The 15621-nt window shown below is 57.7% G+C and overlaps 1 protein-coding gene across 1 annotated transcript in view; it reads right to left on the bottom strand.

Moving 5' to 3' along the window:
* Positions 1-15621, bottom strand: part of CACNA1I (calcium voltage-gated channel subunit alpha1 I) — a 138617-nt gene that overhangs the window by 4326 nt on the left and 118670 nt on the right. The window contains exons 25-36 of the mRNA XM_017859840.1: positions 15041-15233; positions 14331-14482; positions 12971-13080; positions 12202-12335; positions 11251-11321; positions 7869-7947; positions 7173-7294; positions 5830-6168; positions 5407-5553; positions 4221-4343; positions 2627-2792; positions 599-985 (exon numbers count right to left, since the gene is read on the bottom strand). Coding sequence (XP_017715329.1) covers positions 599-985; positions 2627-2792; positions 4221-4343; positions 5407-5553; positions 5830-6168; positions 7173-7294; positions 7869-7947; positions 11251-11321; positions 12202-12335; positions 12971-13080; positions 14331-14482; positions 15041-15233 — 2023 coding nt within the window. The remainder of the gene's footprint in view (positions 1-598; positions 986-2626; positions 2793-4220; positions 4344-5406; positions 5554-5829; positions 6169-7172; positions 7295-7868; positions 7948-11250; positions 11322-12201; positions 12336-12970; positions 13081-14330; positions 14483-15040; positions 15234-15621) is intronic.

Raw genomic sequence — 15621 nt, 5'->3', positions numbered from 1 at the left:
CTCCCAGCCCCCACCTCCAGCCCCTCCCCAGGAGCTGTTTGCCCTGCCTGTCCACCGTGGAGTAGACTTTACTCGGCAGACATTTATTTTGGTTATCACCCCTCCTCCTGCACCCCTGCAGCTCACTCTCGGCGCTAAACAGTGAGCCCAGCAGGCAGGGAGTTTGTATCCTGCCCGCCAGGGCACGCAGCCTGCTACGACGGAGTCAGTCACCCAGTGAATCAACCTCACTCACCGCACTGTGGGAGCCGGCTCCGCCCCATTTCCCCACCCCCACAACGGAGCCCTCAGTGCTCCCTTGGGTAGGAGGGCTGTGGCCCTGGCCAATCCAGTACAGGGGACCCTGCAGGCTGAGGCTTCTCATCCACCAGACCCGCCCTCCCACCTCCATTCCTGGTAATCAAGCCGCCAGTCACACCCACCCAGAGAACCCAGAGTGTCCTCCCCACCGCCAGCACCCCGCCACCCTGCAAAACCTCCAGGACTCCTCCCCTCCCCTCCCCTCCCCTCCCCTCAAGCTAGGTGTCACAGGCCTCTTCCAGACCCCCCTCGGGGTCCTCCCCACACTCTGCTGGCCCCAGGACCCAGCTCTGCCCACTCCCGTCCGCCCCAGTGCCACCTCCTGCTCCAGTCTCAGCATCACCCCAGCGTTCCCAAACCCCCTTGCATGGTGGTGCCCTGGGCCTTTGGTTGGGTCCTTCCCCTCCCAGTCCCTTGGACTTCCAGGCCTGGCTTAGATCCTGCCCCTTGCCCACAGACCAGTGCTCTGGAGCCTGGTGCTCTGGTACCTGCCGGAGGAGGGTGCAGTTGACCCTTGGTGACCGCAGAGATGCCCAGGAGCCCTGCAGCGCAATCTTGGGGAGGGTCCCAGTGCCGGTGCCCTTTTCTGGGCCTTTCTGGCTGGCAGACACTGCAGGGTGGAAGAACTCGGCTGGCATGGGCAGGAGAGGGCTGGAGGCATCCGGGGAGACGGGACTTGGGGGTGCTGCTGGGAGAGGAGGGGACAGAGCTGAGGGAGCACGCTCAGGCCAGGGGGCAGTCCCTGGAAGGTGGCATTGAGCACCAATCTCATTGGGCCAGCAGGGAAGAGCCACTTAATAAACTGACTGTGAGACCGTGGGCAAGTCCCCCTCTTTAAACCTTCGTTTCCCCATTGTGAGAGCAAGAGAGAAATCCTGAACCAGCCCTTTTGATTCCAGGGGGCCGGGGCCCTGGGCAAGACACAGCTTTTGGAGCCAAGCAGACCCGGGCTCAAGCCTAGGTCTCTTCCTCTGTAAAAGGGAACAAGATGCCATCTTGAGGGGCATAAGGAGAAGAAACAGCTGGAAGCTCCCAGCTCAGTACCAAGTACACAGTAGGTGCTCACTAGGATCAGTCACCCCCAGGTCCTGACCCCACCATGCAGCCTGACCAGGCCTGGGGACCCCTGTGGGACAGCAGGTGGGTTGGGGCGTCCCAGCCCCGGGTCAGGCGCTGCACTGGATGGCAGGTCAGTCTGGCCTGGTTGGCTGCACACAGTAAGGGACAGAGACGGGGGTGGGGGGTCTGAGGGCTGGGGCGGGTCTGGGTGTGGGGGGCGTGGGGGGGTAGCAGCAGCCTCTGCCCACTGTCCCCTCCATACCTTGGGGGGTTGAGGGTGAGATAATAGAAGAATGTATCCAAGACAGCTGGACAGTCTGAATGTCCCGGCTGGGGTTCCTATGCCATACCATGTTACCATTTAAGGAAAACGTAAATAAATGGTTGGCGAAAGGGAATGAGATTACATTCCACCAGAATGGCTCTCGGGTCAGCCCTGTGCCCTGACTTTGGGTTTGGGAAGTCTGGGATCTTGGCACCTCAGCCCCCCTGGCCGGTTGAAAGCCCATCAGCTTTAGGGAGGGTGCCCAGGAAAGTCACCCCATGCCTGGCTCCTGGGAGGCGTCCCCGAAGGGTACTTGGGGGGGGGGCTCAGAGTCTTGGGCATCCCTCTTCTGCTGGGCTCATCTCTCTGCCTCCCTCCATAGCCAGTGCTGTGAAGCCAGGTTCCTGCCACCCTCCATGAGGACCACAGTAAAGATGAACCCGTGGTGGCAGGCCAGCTTAGTCCCCTGGCCCTGTGCCCAGAGCCCAGCCACGGGCCCAAAGCACAAACAGAACACTGTGGGTAGAGCTGAGGGGCAAGTATCAGGAATTTGCAAAAGGGCTATTGAAGACACCAGGCTTTCCTATGTTTAACATCCCCATGTATATGAAGATCTGTGGGCTACACACCTTTCTAATTCAGCTCTAGAAAAACAGCACAATAATCTGGCAGCTTTCCTTCTGCTTGATATAAGAGCCGTGTGTACCCACCTCTTTCCCTTTTCACTATGGCTCCTAGGAAGCTTAGCATGAAGCTTCCTTTAGATGCTTAGGTTTTTGTTATAATTATCTCATCTTTTTGTACTATTTGGCTCTTGATCTTTTATCATTGTTATATCAGGCCTGAGAGTCTCTCTCTCATTGTCAGATATCCATCCAGTTCTTTCTGGACTAAATATAATAATCTGGGTAAAAATACTAAGGAAAAAACTCAACCATCTCCCTCTGAAGCAGATGCCCAAATTGAGAGCTGTGGGGAGCTGGCAGGGCTCCCACCCCTCACCTTGACTGCTGTCATGTTTCAGCCAGGACTGGACAGGGTTGAATGGGATCTCCTCCATCTCACACAGGAAGTTCTCTGGACCCGGTGAGACGGCCGTAGAGGACAAGGGGAAGAAGCATTCGTCCAGGTCTCTCACACACATGGGCTCAGGTGGGTCCAGCTCACCCTGCAAGGAAAGGGAGGTAGGATGGGGCAGGACTAGGGGGGCGGGGACAGCTGCCCTCATGACCTGCTCCATGGGCCCTCGCTTAACTAGGCTACCCTCCTGGCTAGTCTGACCTTCCTCTCACCTCCTCTACCTGACCATCTTCCCAAACCCCGGTGAAAGGAATCCACCTCCAAATGCCCCATTGGATGCCCCAGGCAGTTAGTGACTTCCCTGGTACAGACCCTGGGCCAGCAAAGAAGCCAGGTCAAGGCTGGCGAAGGCATCAGAAGACAGGCTGAGTGGCCAGAGTGTCCCGTGAGCATGACCTTGGGGGCGTCCCTTCCCTTTGCTGAGCATGTTTCTGCATCCAAGGAGAGTAATGCCTTCCTTCCTAGGCATTCCCTGGCCCCCACATTCCTCAGGCCTGTAGCCCACAGGGACCCCTTCCCAGAAGAGCTGCCTTAATGCCCCCTCCAAGGTAGACGCATTCGTGCCACCCCAACCTCCGATGACTTGCTGAGTCTGGCACAAAAGACTGTACCCTGCCCAAGTCCAGCTGAGTCCCAAAAACTGTGCACCCTGATATCCTTTGTAGGAGAGCAGTGTGGGGGTACAGGGAGCTGCAGCAACTGTGAGCAACCAGGGAGGGGACCGAAGTGACATGGAAGGGATAGGAAGAACTTGCCCCGCAGCCTACCCTGAACTGATGGAGGGCCAGCCTAGGGGGCAGAGGTGCCAAGCCCAGGGTACCCCCCAGCTGTCCCTTATGCCTCCCACCCCCAGCAGGGCAGGACCACCTTGACCTTGAGATCAGGAGCCCGGGTCTTGAGGTCTCACCCCCTAAGACTGCAGGATCAGCAAAGGGCCCTTCCTGGCCTGCAGCCCTCCTCAGACTGACCCCCTGGGGTGCAGAGGTTTGGGGTCCAGCCTCAGGGGTGGCTTCCTGCTCTGTCATTCCTGGCTGTGTGATGTGAGCATCACCCCACTTCTTGGAAGCCCCATTTCCTCAAGCATGAAGTGAGGACAAATCATCCCTGCTGCACAGAGCGGTGGGGCGGACAAACAGCTGGCACAGGCAGAGCGCCTGCACAGAGTAGGTGCTTTGCCTGACAGGACTCCCCCGTTCGCTTTGGCCTCACAGCCCTGCCAGCCAGGGATGACCCCCATGGAATGGACCAAAACATACTCAAAGCAACAAGAAGCAGCCAGTGCTGCTGAGTGCCACGTTGGATCCCTGGCTGGGCTTGTGGCTGTGTGACCTCAGACAAATCACTCCACCTCTCTGAGCCCTACTGCCCTCATCTGTCCAACAGGAGATGAAGGCCTAGCACACAGTGAGTGCCATTTACATGGTAGACTGGAAAGACAGGGGGTTCCTGCCTGGGTGGGCAGGGGCCCGGCTTCAAGGACAGACCCACCTGCCCAGGAGTCCCCAGGGGAGCTCACCTTGCTGTCTTTGGGGCCAGGTGGGCAGGCTGTGGGGTCCTCAAGGCTCAGGTCGTCGCCCAGCAGGATGGACGAGGACCTGTCTGAGTTCAGGGAGAAGGCCTCCGTCTCAGCCAGCTGCACCTGCAGGAAGATGGGGTGGCCTCGGGTCACCACAGCATTGGGATGGGCAGGCCTGGGTCCTGGGGCGTGCAGCCACAGGCCTGAGGCTCTAAAGAGAGGCCAAGCAGTGGTCAGAAAGGTCCAGACACCTGCTGGGCATGGATGATGTGTCCATCCTGTGCAGGGGCCCAGCCAGGGTGGTATGCGATGGTGACACAGTGGTCACCTCCAGTGGAAGCCAACCCTGAGTGGCCCATCTTGCTATCTGGGCCTGAGGACAGGTGAGTTGCCATGGGCTGTGAACTCCACAGCTGTCTGCTTGCCCCCAGACCAAGTGCCCGTCAAGACTGGGCTGGACTTGACTCATCTATGGCCCTGTGTGGACAACCTGCACAGCATGTCACAGGCAGGGGACACTGCGGGGCCCAGAGACACTGGAGAATCTGCAGCCACCACAGGGCAAGGGTGTGGGGCAGCCCAGACTTCCAGCTCCTGCTGACGGCTCCTGGGGACCCGCCCTGCAGCCACCTGACGCTGGGGCCACCCTGGGGGCTGGAGCACCCCGGGGAGAGCTCAGGGGCCCACACTGCTGGGGAGAGGGGAAGGGGCTGCCTGTGCCTGCACTGGAGGTGGACCCAGGGGAACCCCTGAGCTGGGTGGGCCTAAGCCCCGAGCTGGAGACCAGGACAGGGCACCTGGAGAAGGTTGAGTGCCAGGATGATGCCCTGGGGGAAGAGCGGGCAGATGACCCCTTCATGTCACAGAAAGGGCAAGCTGTCCTGCAAGTGACACACAGGCTCCCTGCCTGGCACCTGCAACACACAAGGCGGGGCAGTTGCCCTACCCAAGCACCTACTGTGTGCGGCACGGTGCTGGGGTCAGCAGCTGCAGCCACCACACCACAGGCCCACACCTGGCCCTGGCTCAGGGAGCCAATCTGCCCAGGCCGTGGAAGCTACGTGTGCCCACACTGACCCAGCCTGGTCTCTACGGCCCAGAGCCAGGCTCTGTCCTCGGGCAGGCCCCCCACCAGGCTTCGTGCTGCCCCTGCCACAAGGGGCTGGGCCTCCCGGGCTGCCATTACCTCTTGCTTGTCGTGGTGACATTTCTTGCAGCCGGCAGGCGAGGAGTAGTGGTGGAAGATGGAGCCCGAGAGGTTGTCGATGATGGTCAGCTCCCCCTCCAAGGAGTCCTTGATGATTAAAGAGACGCTGTCCAGCCACAGGTTCTCCTAGGCGGACGGGGACGGGGTGGGGACAGGCGGGATTATCAGCCGGGTCCCGGGGCTGCGGGGTGGGCAGGATATAGCTGCCCTCCCGGTTGGTTCTCTGTGCCCATGGCCTGGGACCGACCCCCTCATCACAGGGTCACCCCTTCTATGGAGCTGAGCAGGGTGGGGCCCAGAAAGACAGAGGTCTCTGTGCAAGGCCTCCCTGGCCCCGCTGCCCATCTAGCCCTGCAGTGGCCCCCCTCTGGCGACCCTCACGCTGCTCCAGCCCCTGCCCACCTGGGCAGGCGAGTAGCAGTGCCGGCACAAGCCGCCCTCGGCGTCGCCCCCGCCGCCCGCCCCTCCCGGTCCTCGGCCAGGGGCGCCCGGGGAGCCGGCAGGCAGCCTCAGGCCAGGGCCCAGGCCGTGGGCCATCTCCAGTTCGAGCTCGGCATCCATCTCGGCGTCCTCCTGCGCCTCCTTATTGCTGTCGTCCAGGTGCTTCATGAGCACAGCCACCACCACGTTGATGAGCACGAACTGCGCGGTGAGCACGAAGCTCACGAAGTACAGTGGCGACACAAACTGCAGGCTGCTCAGGCAGCTGCGCTCATCATGGGTGCAGTCCCGCAGCGTGTCCTGCGTGGTGGGGAGGGCGGAGAGGACGACGATGAGGATGAGGACATCCCAGAGGCTGCTGGAGGCAGAGGCCAGCCCAGGGCCACGCGCGGAGGCAGCAAGACCGAGATTCAACCCCCGAGATGGCCCCTGGCTGCCCTGCCCCACTCTGCCTTGTGGTGGCATCTGCCTGCCTCAGCTTCAGCTAAGTCCCCGCATGGACAGACGATGGCCCAGCGCCCTCTCCTACTCTCTTGCTCCCGCCCACGTCACCCTCCCCACAGCTGGCCTGCTTCCCTGGGACACAGTCAGGCCTGAGGAGGGGCATCTGGGGCTTCCTTCAGGGGCCCCTGGGGAGTAGGGTGCATTCGGGACCAGGGCCTCCCTGTCCTTCTTTTCTGGTTTTTCAGCTCAACTCCCAACCACAAAGCTCAAGAAGACTCCACCACCTTCCTGCCCTGGGCCGAGGACAGTGGCCACCTCTCCTACCCCCCTGGCTTCCTGCCCCCTTGCTGGGGCGACTGGGGGCTCTGCAGGGTGGGGGTGAGAGGCAGAACAGGCCTATCACTGCCCTCTCCACCTTAGGGCCCCGGAACCGAGGCCTCACCCCTGTCCTCCGGGAGCCCCTCCCTGCCCTTCCCAGCCCAGCCCAGGTTGCAGCCCAGGCTAGGGAGCCTCTGCCAGTTGACCTGGTTGGTGCGACAGTCACTAGGGGGCCTGGCCCTGGCCTTCGGGCCTGCCTGGGCCCCAGGTACCCCCTGGAACCAGGTGGAGTTGTCTCCCCTAGAATGTGAGCCCCGATCCCAGGCAATACTGGGGGATGGGACAGTGGTAGGCAAGGGGCCTGTTACGGCTCAGCTCTCCCCACTGTGCTGGTCCTGGGCAGGCCCCTCCACTCCTCCGTGCCCTGCACGCCCCTCCCTTGTGCGGTGGGGCTGGGTGGGCAGAGCCCTGAGCAGCAGGACCAGCATCCTCACTGTCCCAGCATCTGGCTGATTTCTCCACCCCAGCCCACCCGGGAGTACCTTCATGATCCCGTTCCAGTTGTCACCCGTGGAGACCTGGAAGAGCGTGAGGAAGGCCATGCCGAAGTTCTCGAAGGTGGCATGCCGGCTCATGCCCTCGCACGGGTTCTCATCGTTGCAGACTGGAAGCGGGGAGGAGGTCAGCCCTGCCCAATGGCAAAGCACCTGCGGGGCTCACCCTGACCCGGTGCCTCCCACCTTGCCTCAGAACCCTCATCACACTCTAGGAGGGGCGTGCAGACTGTGCCCAGCCCACAGATAAACTGAGGCTCGGGGAGATGGCGCATGAGCTGGGGCTCAGGTTTGGGTGAGTCTAGTTCTGCCCCCCACCGAAGAATGGGTTTCTGAGAAAGAGGATGAAATGGGGTGAGGGCCAGCCTGTCAGGGAACCCTGCTTTTCAGAGCCATCCCGGTGCAGGGCAGAGCTCGGCCAGTGCTCTGTTGCCCTCTGCCCCCACCCTGGACTCTCCACTTGCTGGGGCGGTGCTGGCTCAAGACAGGCACCAACACAAGACAGGCAACAACTACAGTGGTAGGGAGGGCAGGTTCCCTGGGAGACCAGACAGCTGGGGGCCCTGCTGTAGGCATCTCCTCAAAACAAAGACCCTGATGTGATGGGCTGGGGGTCCCTGCTCCACCAAGTCATCCTGCAGCCCCGCTGCACCCCACCACAGGCCTGCGCTGGGAGTCACTCACCCAGCTTCCCAAAGAGCTCCACCCCAAGGGCAGCATAGATGAAGAAGAGCAGCATGAAGAGGAGGCCTAGGTTGCCCACCTGCGGGAAGACAGGTGAGGCCGGCTGGGACTGGGGAACAGGTGGGGGCACACCAGGCCTGGGAAGGGTGGAGGCTGGGGCGGTGGGGGTGGGCAGCCTGAGGGTCAGAGCAGCTGTAACGTTCCCCCAGGCTGTGTGTCCACGTCTGCCACCCCACAGGACCTGGAGGGCAGGCTGGTTCCAGCACAGGGCTCAGAATAACAAGAAAACACTTGTGCCGCCTTTACCACAAGCCGCCCCATTTCCAGCACTTGAGGTTAATGAGCTCACCTCCTCCTCACAATAATCCATGAATTATCTTTTATCCCCATTCTTCAGATGAAGAAAGAGACAGACTGAGAGGCGACATCATTTGTCCAGAGGCGCACAGCTAGTAACTGGTAGGACAGGGGTCCAGACCCAGCAGGCTGGCCCCAGGATCTGTGCACACAACCTGTGCTACACACCTTGTGTGGCTACCAAGGTTGAATGGATGGAAGAATGAAGGGAAGGGAGAAGGCAGGAGGTGTCAACACTAACATTAGCTCCTCTACGAAACCACCGAAATGCACTTGTCCCTGTCACTGTCATCTGCTGCTCTGGGAAATCTTCACGAACAGGAACACAGCTGCATGAGATCAGATTTGCCTCCTCGGGCCAGCACGAGGCCTGGCCATAGAGAGGAGGGAAGGCAGGAATCACGCAGGCCCGTGGACCCCAGAAGGCTCTGCAAACCCAGCCACCCCCGTCCCACAGCTCCTGTGGGAGAAAGCGTCCCAGATTCCAGACCTAGTTCAAATCTATCCCTGCACTGGAGACCACCTTTAACTCATGCTATGGATAAGATAAGGTCAAACACATTCTCGCCCTAGAACTGAAATCTCTCTTAGAACCCTCAGAAGGCCTGCGTGAAGAGAATCAGAAGACGTTCACATTAACTGCTGAGAAGTAAACCCCATTAATCACCACTCCTCAAGTTTCTCCTCTCCACTCCAAAGAAGGGTTTCCTGGCCAGCCGTTCTGTACTGCTAGTGTCTAATTAAATGATGTTCCCTTCATTAATAAAACAAGCACTTACTGAGCACCTATGAGGCAAATTGTAAGGCCTTAACTGCTAAGAAGGATCTGGCGTGGTCGAGGCCCTAGGAATTCAGCTTTGTGCCCTGCGCAGGCCGGGGCTGGCAGCGTCTCTTAACCAGGATTGCCTTCAGCTTTTCCATCTCTCCCCTCCTCACCGTCAGCATCTCAGAGCCGGTAGGGTTGCGGCAGCCTCCTCACCAGCTTCCCTGCCTCCAGCGTCTTCCTCCAATCCACTCTCCTCCCAACCGCCAGAGCCACCTTCTCAAAAGCAGCTCTGGCTGCAACCTCCCTTGTCTAGAACCCTCCTGTGGCACCCACTGCCTGCAAGATAAAGCCCGATTTTGCTTCCCTGGCATTGAAGGTGTGTTGTGACCTGGCCCCCAGGGACCCCCTCCCAGCCTGATCTTCCAACCCCACACCCTCCAGCCACACAGAAAACAGCCCCACAGTGCCCTGGCATATTATTTTCCCTCTGCAGGGAGGACCCTCTGTCTTTGCTTGGAAAATGCCTCCTCCCCACCCCTCAGAGCCCAGTCCATGGGTCACCTCCCCTGAGAAGCCTTCTCTGATGCCTCCTCCCTCTTCTTGGGGCAGAGCCTGGTGGGGAGAGGCTGAAGCTTCGTTTTCCGAGCACTTTACATAGAATCGAGGAAATGGGCAATGTCCATGCAACAGCATGAGCAACAGCAAATGGATTTTGAGGGGTCAGCACCATTTCACGGCCAGCGGCACTCGGCACCTGCTTCTTCTAAAGTGCTGATGCACTTGTAATGACTACCATGGGTCTCCTTCTGGAGGCTGGGATGTCCTGAACATCTCCATGTGCCAAGGCCCATGCCAGCTCCGCACTGGATTTGGGAATCATGATAGGACTGCCCAGGGCTGAGAGCATGAGGAAGGGGAGTGGGAGCAAGGAGGCCAGGGAGGCCAAGCCACACACCTGCCATCCCCATCCCTAGCAGCCTCTTACAAGGCACTTCCCATGAACCAGGCTTCTGAAGTGCTTCATAAGCTTTAACCACCTGAAACTTCACTGCTGCCCTTTGAAATAAGCACTTGAGGGAGCGATGCTTCACCACCATCCTCATTTCACAGGCAAGGAAACTGAGGCACGAAAAGCTAAGTTGCATGCCCAGGGCCCAGACTTTGCTCTCAGGCATTATGGCCCAAGTGGGGGCTCCAATCTACTTCTTGTCTGCACAGCCTGCCACCCAGCATCACTCCCATCTCCCATGGGACAAAGTCCCCTGAAGACATTTAGTGTTAGGAAAAACCACGTCTCTGAATGAATGTCCTTGCTTTCCATCCAGACCATGCCACTTTCCCTTTATACCGTGGCTGCTGGGAAGCTCACACCTAACTCAGGAACAGAACTCACCCATGTCCTTAGCTTCACTCCCCGAAAGAATTAGCTCTGCTTCCACCTTCCCTGCGCCGTTAATCTTGTATCCTCATTTTTACTGTGCAGTATCTGTGCCTTGTATTTTAAGGTGTCTAAAGTTCCTGATGACTCGATGAATCACAATGAATAAATAAATGTGCCTGAGGGTCAGCTCACAGGAGAGGCCACCCTTAGGGGAGGGGGAAGAAGAGCCTCAAGCAGTCAAGACAGCAAGGGAGGGAAGGACTGGGATTGCAAAATTCCCAGGAGGATAAAAAAGATGCCCTCTGTGGCCCTGATCACATCTCCCTTTTCACTAACCACGGGGTGGGGGTAAAGCAACTTCCCTAACTTCTGAGATCCCCACCTGGGTCAGTGTCTCATGCTGCCCCTCCTGGAATGCCATCTCGGAACTTCCCCATCCACACTGCCACCTTCTTCTGACAAGCCACCCTTGGAAGTCAAGCTCAAAGGTCCCCTTTCCTAGGCTGCCTTCCCTATCTCCCCAGGGAGTGTCTGGCAGTCTCCTCTCTCTGGAGCATGCTGGAGGTCCCTCCCCACATCTCCCTGAAGTATCCATCTCCCTCCACCAGCCCGGGGGCAACCAAGGGCACGATGTGGATCCTGAGTGCGTGCGCAGGGCTGGACACAGAGTGTCACTGGCAGCCATGTGGTGAAGCCGGAAGACACAGGCAGAAAGGGACCCTTTCTGCCTGTCAGCCCTTGGCTCAAAATGCATCCCCAGAGACAGCATCTGCCCTGGCTCTGGCAGATGTGAGAAGGAATATCAGAGCCTTCATGCCCCAGGGCCCAGCCTGACACCAATGACCCCTAGGAGGGCTGCCAGAAAGAGTGGCTCTTACCTGGGGCAAAGCTTGCACCACCGTGTCCAGCAGGGCCCGCATCCCTGTGGCCATCTTCAACAGCTTCAGCACTGTGGGCGAGACCCAGCCCCGCCCACTCAGCCCCGGGCCGGTGGGGACGTGTGTGTGCACGCGTGTGTGCACATGCGTAAACTCGGTAGAAAAGCACATGAAGGCACGTGCAAGCAGAGTCCAGCTCTCAGACGCCACATTACAAGAATGTGGGTACAGCCACAGGGTGAGTGGGGCATGCACAAAAACATGTGGACACAAGGCGTGGGTGTCACTGTAAAACAGCCCCCGAGGATGGGGCATTCTCATGGGAACTGAGGTCTATGAAGTGTGTGAATGAGTGTGCCATGAACTGTCACAGGCACAAAGGACCAGCGTGAGTGGCCACATCTCTTCCCTTCCCCTCTCGATAAAGCGGACTCTGGCATCACTCGCTGAGTTTCTGGCAGGCAGAAGAGCAAGAGGCACCTGGGCTCGCCCTTAGGCAGGAGGCTTTTAAAAGAAGTGTGGGAACTACCTTGAGGGGAGGGAGAAGGGTCTCTGAAGACCGTAAATCCCAGTCACTGTGTTTGAGAAACGCCAGTGAGGAGCTGGAGGTGTTTCACATCTTCCCAGTTGGACTGGGTTCCTTGCATCACACTCTGAGACTGGACCCCATGGGTCATGACGTTACAAGGAAGTGGGAGTGTGTATCCATGTGTGCTATGCCAAGCTGTCTGTGTGCTGGGGGAAGTGTGTGCACACAGAGGGTGCATGTGTGTGTGTTGGCTGTGTGCCTCCTGGCTCCTGCTCACCCCTGCTCAGCAAGGAGCCCACCATGCCCACAAACTCCTGCCCCCACCTCTCCCCACCCCACTCCTGTATGCTCTCATCAGGCAATGAGGAGTCTCATCCTGCCCCTGCTTGCCCCCGTTCCCTGTCCCACCCCTTGCCCCTCACCTCGGGCGATGCGCAGAACCCTCATGATGCGGATGATGGTAGGGTTGATGGGCAGGGCCGCATTAATCTCTATCTCCTCCAGTGTGATGCCCATGACTGACAGTAGCACAATGGCTAGGTCCAGCTGGTTCCATCTGTTCAGTTGTGCATGGGAGGGTAGGAGTGGGCATAAGGAGGATCCCTCTGGTTCAGACACATCTTAGTAGGGGAGACTCCCAAGTCCTCAACCTTCTATTGTGGCCCATTGGGCTGTGTGGCTGCCCTCCCTTACTAGCGCCTCCTAACGCCACTGGGTCCAGGCCCATCTCTGCTCCCCATAGCCATCACTTCCTCAAGCAAGGGGCTGATCAGGATAAACATCTCCGGCCTCCTGCAGGAGAGGAGGCATGGACTGTGACTTCCAGGCCTAACCTTGAGCTGGCTGCTCCCTCTGTCTGGCCTTAGGCTAATCCACCAACTTCTTTAAGCCTCATTATTCCCTTCAAAAAGGAGTATTAGCATGAGGCAGACCCTGCTCTGCCTATAGGGTAGAAACAACCTACCAAAGATGAACCAAGAAGGTTCAAGTGGAATGCCCTGCACCCATCAGATGATACCATAATCATTTCCTGTTCAGAGCTATAAGCAGCAGCTGGGACGCCTGTCCATCAGTGCCTAGATGCTTACTGGTTCCCCTCTTCAGGCTGCTCCAGACTTCCCTAAGGGTCAGGACTGCTTCCTCATCCTGCAGTCTACCCTATTACTGCCCTAACCCAGCCTGGCCACTCACCGGTCCTTGAAGAAGCGCCTCAGACCAAATGCCACCAGCTTCAGCACAGCCTCCAGCACAAACACAGTGGTGAACATATAGTTGCAGTACTTGAGGGCTGTCTCCAGGGACTATGGGGGAACAAAGAGAAGCATGATCCAGGGCACATGACCAGCTCCAGAACCTTCCTCCACTCAGAAAGTCTGTGCCTTTTAAGGAGAGAATTTAGTCCATTTACTTTTAGTGTAATTATTTATATGCTGCTTTTATTCTTTCCACCTTAATGTGTGCTATTTATTTTATGTTGTTATTCCTTCTGTTTCCTTTTTCCTATTTGTGTGTATCTGGTCTAGTTGGTACCTTTGGAGGCAATACAGGGTATTAATGAAGAGCTACCAAGCCAGACTGCCTACATTTGAATCCTGGCTTAGTGCTCACTCCAAATCCAAATTCACCATATGATCTTGAGCAAGTCATTTCATCTTAGAAAGCTGCTATGAAAATTAAATGAGCTAATAATTCAGTGCTGGACACAGAACAATACTTGGTAAATGTAAACCATTAGTCTTCCATTTTTTCCTGTTAATTTGGAAGTTCTATAATTATTGTTTCATTTTGCCAATGGTTATCTTTCTTTTTCCTGCATTCATAATATTCCTCTCTCATGATTTGAAACAAGGTATTAATTCCACACCTGGAAGCTCTGCTTCCCTCTTCTTCCCCTCCAACTCCATCAGGGTTTTTAGAATGCACTTGCTTCTCACATGCCCCTCACATACCTGGTCTGCAACAAGCTGGGAAATGGTCATCCTCATCCACCATCAGTGTTTGCCTGAAATGGTCCTTCCACCCTTTGCATAGTCTCCATATGCCCAGGTAGTAATGGAGGCTACATGGTAGGCTTTGAATGCAAATCTAAGTTCCAGACCTGGTTCCACTACCTATGGCTGAGTAATTTTGGCAGCATAATTAAGCTCTCTAAGCCTCAGGTTCCTCACCTATAAAATCTGGACAAAGGATTCCCCCTGCCAGCCTTAAGATTGCTGTGAAGATTAAAGACTTCATACATGTAGTGTGGCTTGCAAAGAGTCAATATTTAACACACCACAGTCATTGCCACCCATGTGCAAACCACAGACCAAATGTTGCCTCCCTGACCCACCTTCCCTCTGACCCTTCCCTTCCAGACCCTGAGCTTCCTGAGGGCAAGCTTGTCCGGCACCTCCTCCCGTTGCAGTGTCCAGCATAGAGCCCAGCATGGAGAGGCTGCTCACATCCTGCTATCAGCTAACCCCTTCCCTACCCTATCCCTGGGGTGGGGTCCTGCTGAGACCCCACCCTCACCTTGTAACTTTGGGCTGGGAGACAGACCAGGGCTCACCGTGGGCTGATTGTAGTGCTCCAGGGACATGGTGACCACGTTGAGGCAGATGATGAAGGTGATGAAGATGTCCAGGTAGTGGCTGGTGCACATGGAGTGGATGAGCAGTCGGGTGTGACAATAGGTGGCATAGTAGGGCAGCCGCTGGGCCTCTGCAGGTGGTGCAGGGGGAGTGGCACAGACCACAGAGAGTTGGGGTCAAGCGAAAGGGCACAAAGCACAAAGGACAGAAAGGTGGAGGAAAGGGAGGGGGCAAGGAGGAAGATGTTGATCCACCCCAGGCCCTGGAATCAGTGTTAGATCTCCACCCAGCCAAAGCACCATGACAGAAACTGTGGGGAAGGGTGACAAAGAAGGCAGGACATTCGTTCTCTCCATCTACCCCAAATGAGCTTGTGGCAGGAGCTCTGGGCCTGCCTGCAGGGAGGGCAGGTTTCCCATGGCCCAGGGCGCCCAGGCTCTGCCTTTGCCCTATGCCTGGACTGAACCCCCAACAGCCTCACTCAGGTTGGCAGTGGTGTCAGCCATTGGACACTGATGGAGCTCAGATCCCCTGGACAGGAAGATGCTGGGAGAAGTGACTGAGCCCTGGACACGGGGGCTGTATCATTTGTTCCCTTCCAGCTCCAAAGGCTCAGGAGGCTGGGGTCAGGTCCAGGCAGAGGGGCCTAGAGCTGGGTGGCCCACACCCTCCACAGGCACCCACTCACTCCGGCGCTTCTTCTCCAGGCGCCGCAGCCGCTTCTCTTCCCGCCGCCGCGCCTCTTCAGCCTCCTGGTGCTGCCGGCACTTGTGGAAGTTCTCCACCACGACACCCACAAACATGTTGAGCACGAAGAAGCTGACGATGAGCAGGAAGGAGATGAAGTACAGCAGCATCCAGGGGTTGTGGTTGGTCACAGGCTGCAGGGGAGTCAGAGAGGGCTGAGGAGGCTGATCAGGCCCTACAGGACCATGGGGAAGTGCCCAACCTGGCTGAGCCTCCATGGAGTGGGGATGTGTTGAGCCTGCCTCCAGGAAGGCAGCTGTGAGGTCTAAATGAGGCAGCAGGTAAGAAGTAAATACCCTGAGCATGACACAATATAGTCCTCAGCCAAGAAAGCCACCTCTCCCTCCCTGCTTAGCGGCTGCCTCCTGGAAACGTCTGTCTTCTTCCTCTCATTCACCTATCCATTCATTCACCTATGCATGCATGCATCCATCCATCCACCTTTCCTTCCACTCACTCACCCATCCATCCACCACCCATCCACTCATCCATCCATCCACCCACCCACCCACCCACCCCTCC

This window comes from Rhinopithecus bieti, unplaced genomic scaffold (genome assembly GCF_001698545.2).
Source record: "Rhinopithecus bieti isolate Rb0 unplaced genomic scaffold, ASM169854v2 scaffold_51734, whole genome shotgun sequence".
In the NCBI taxonomy this organism is placed as follows: Eukaryota; Metazoa; Chordata; class Mammalia; order Primates; family Cercopithecidae; genus Rhinopithecus; species Rhinopithecus bieti.
This window is presented reverse-complemented; position numbering and strand designations above follow the sequence as displayed.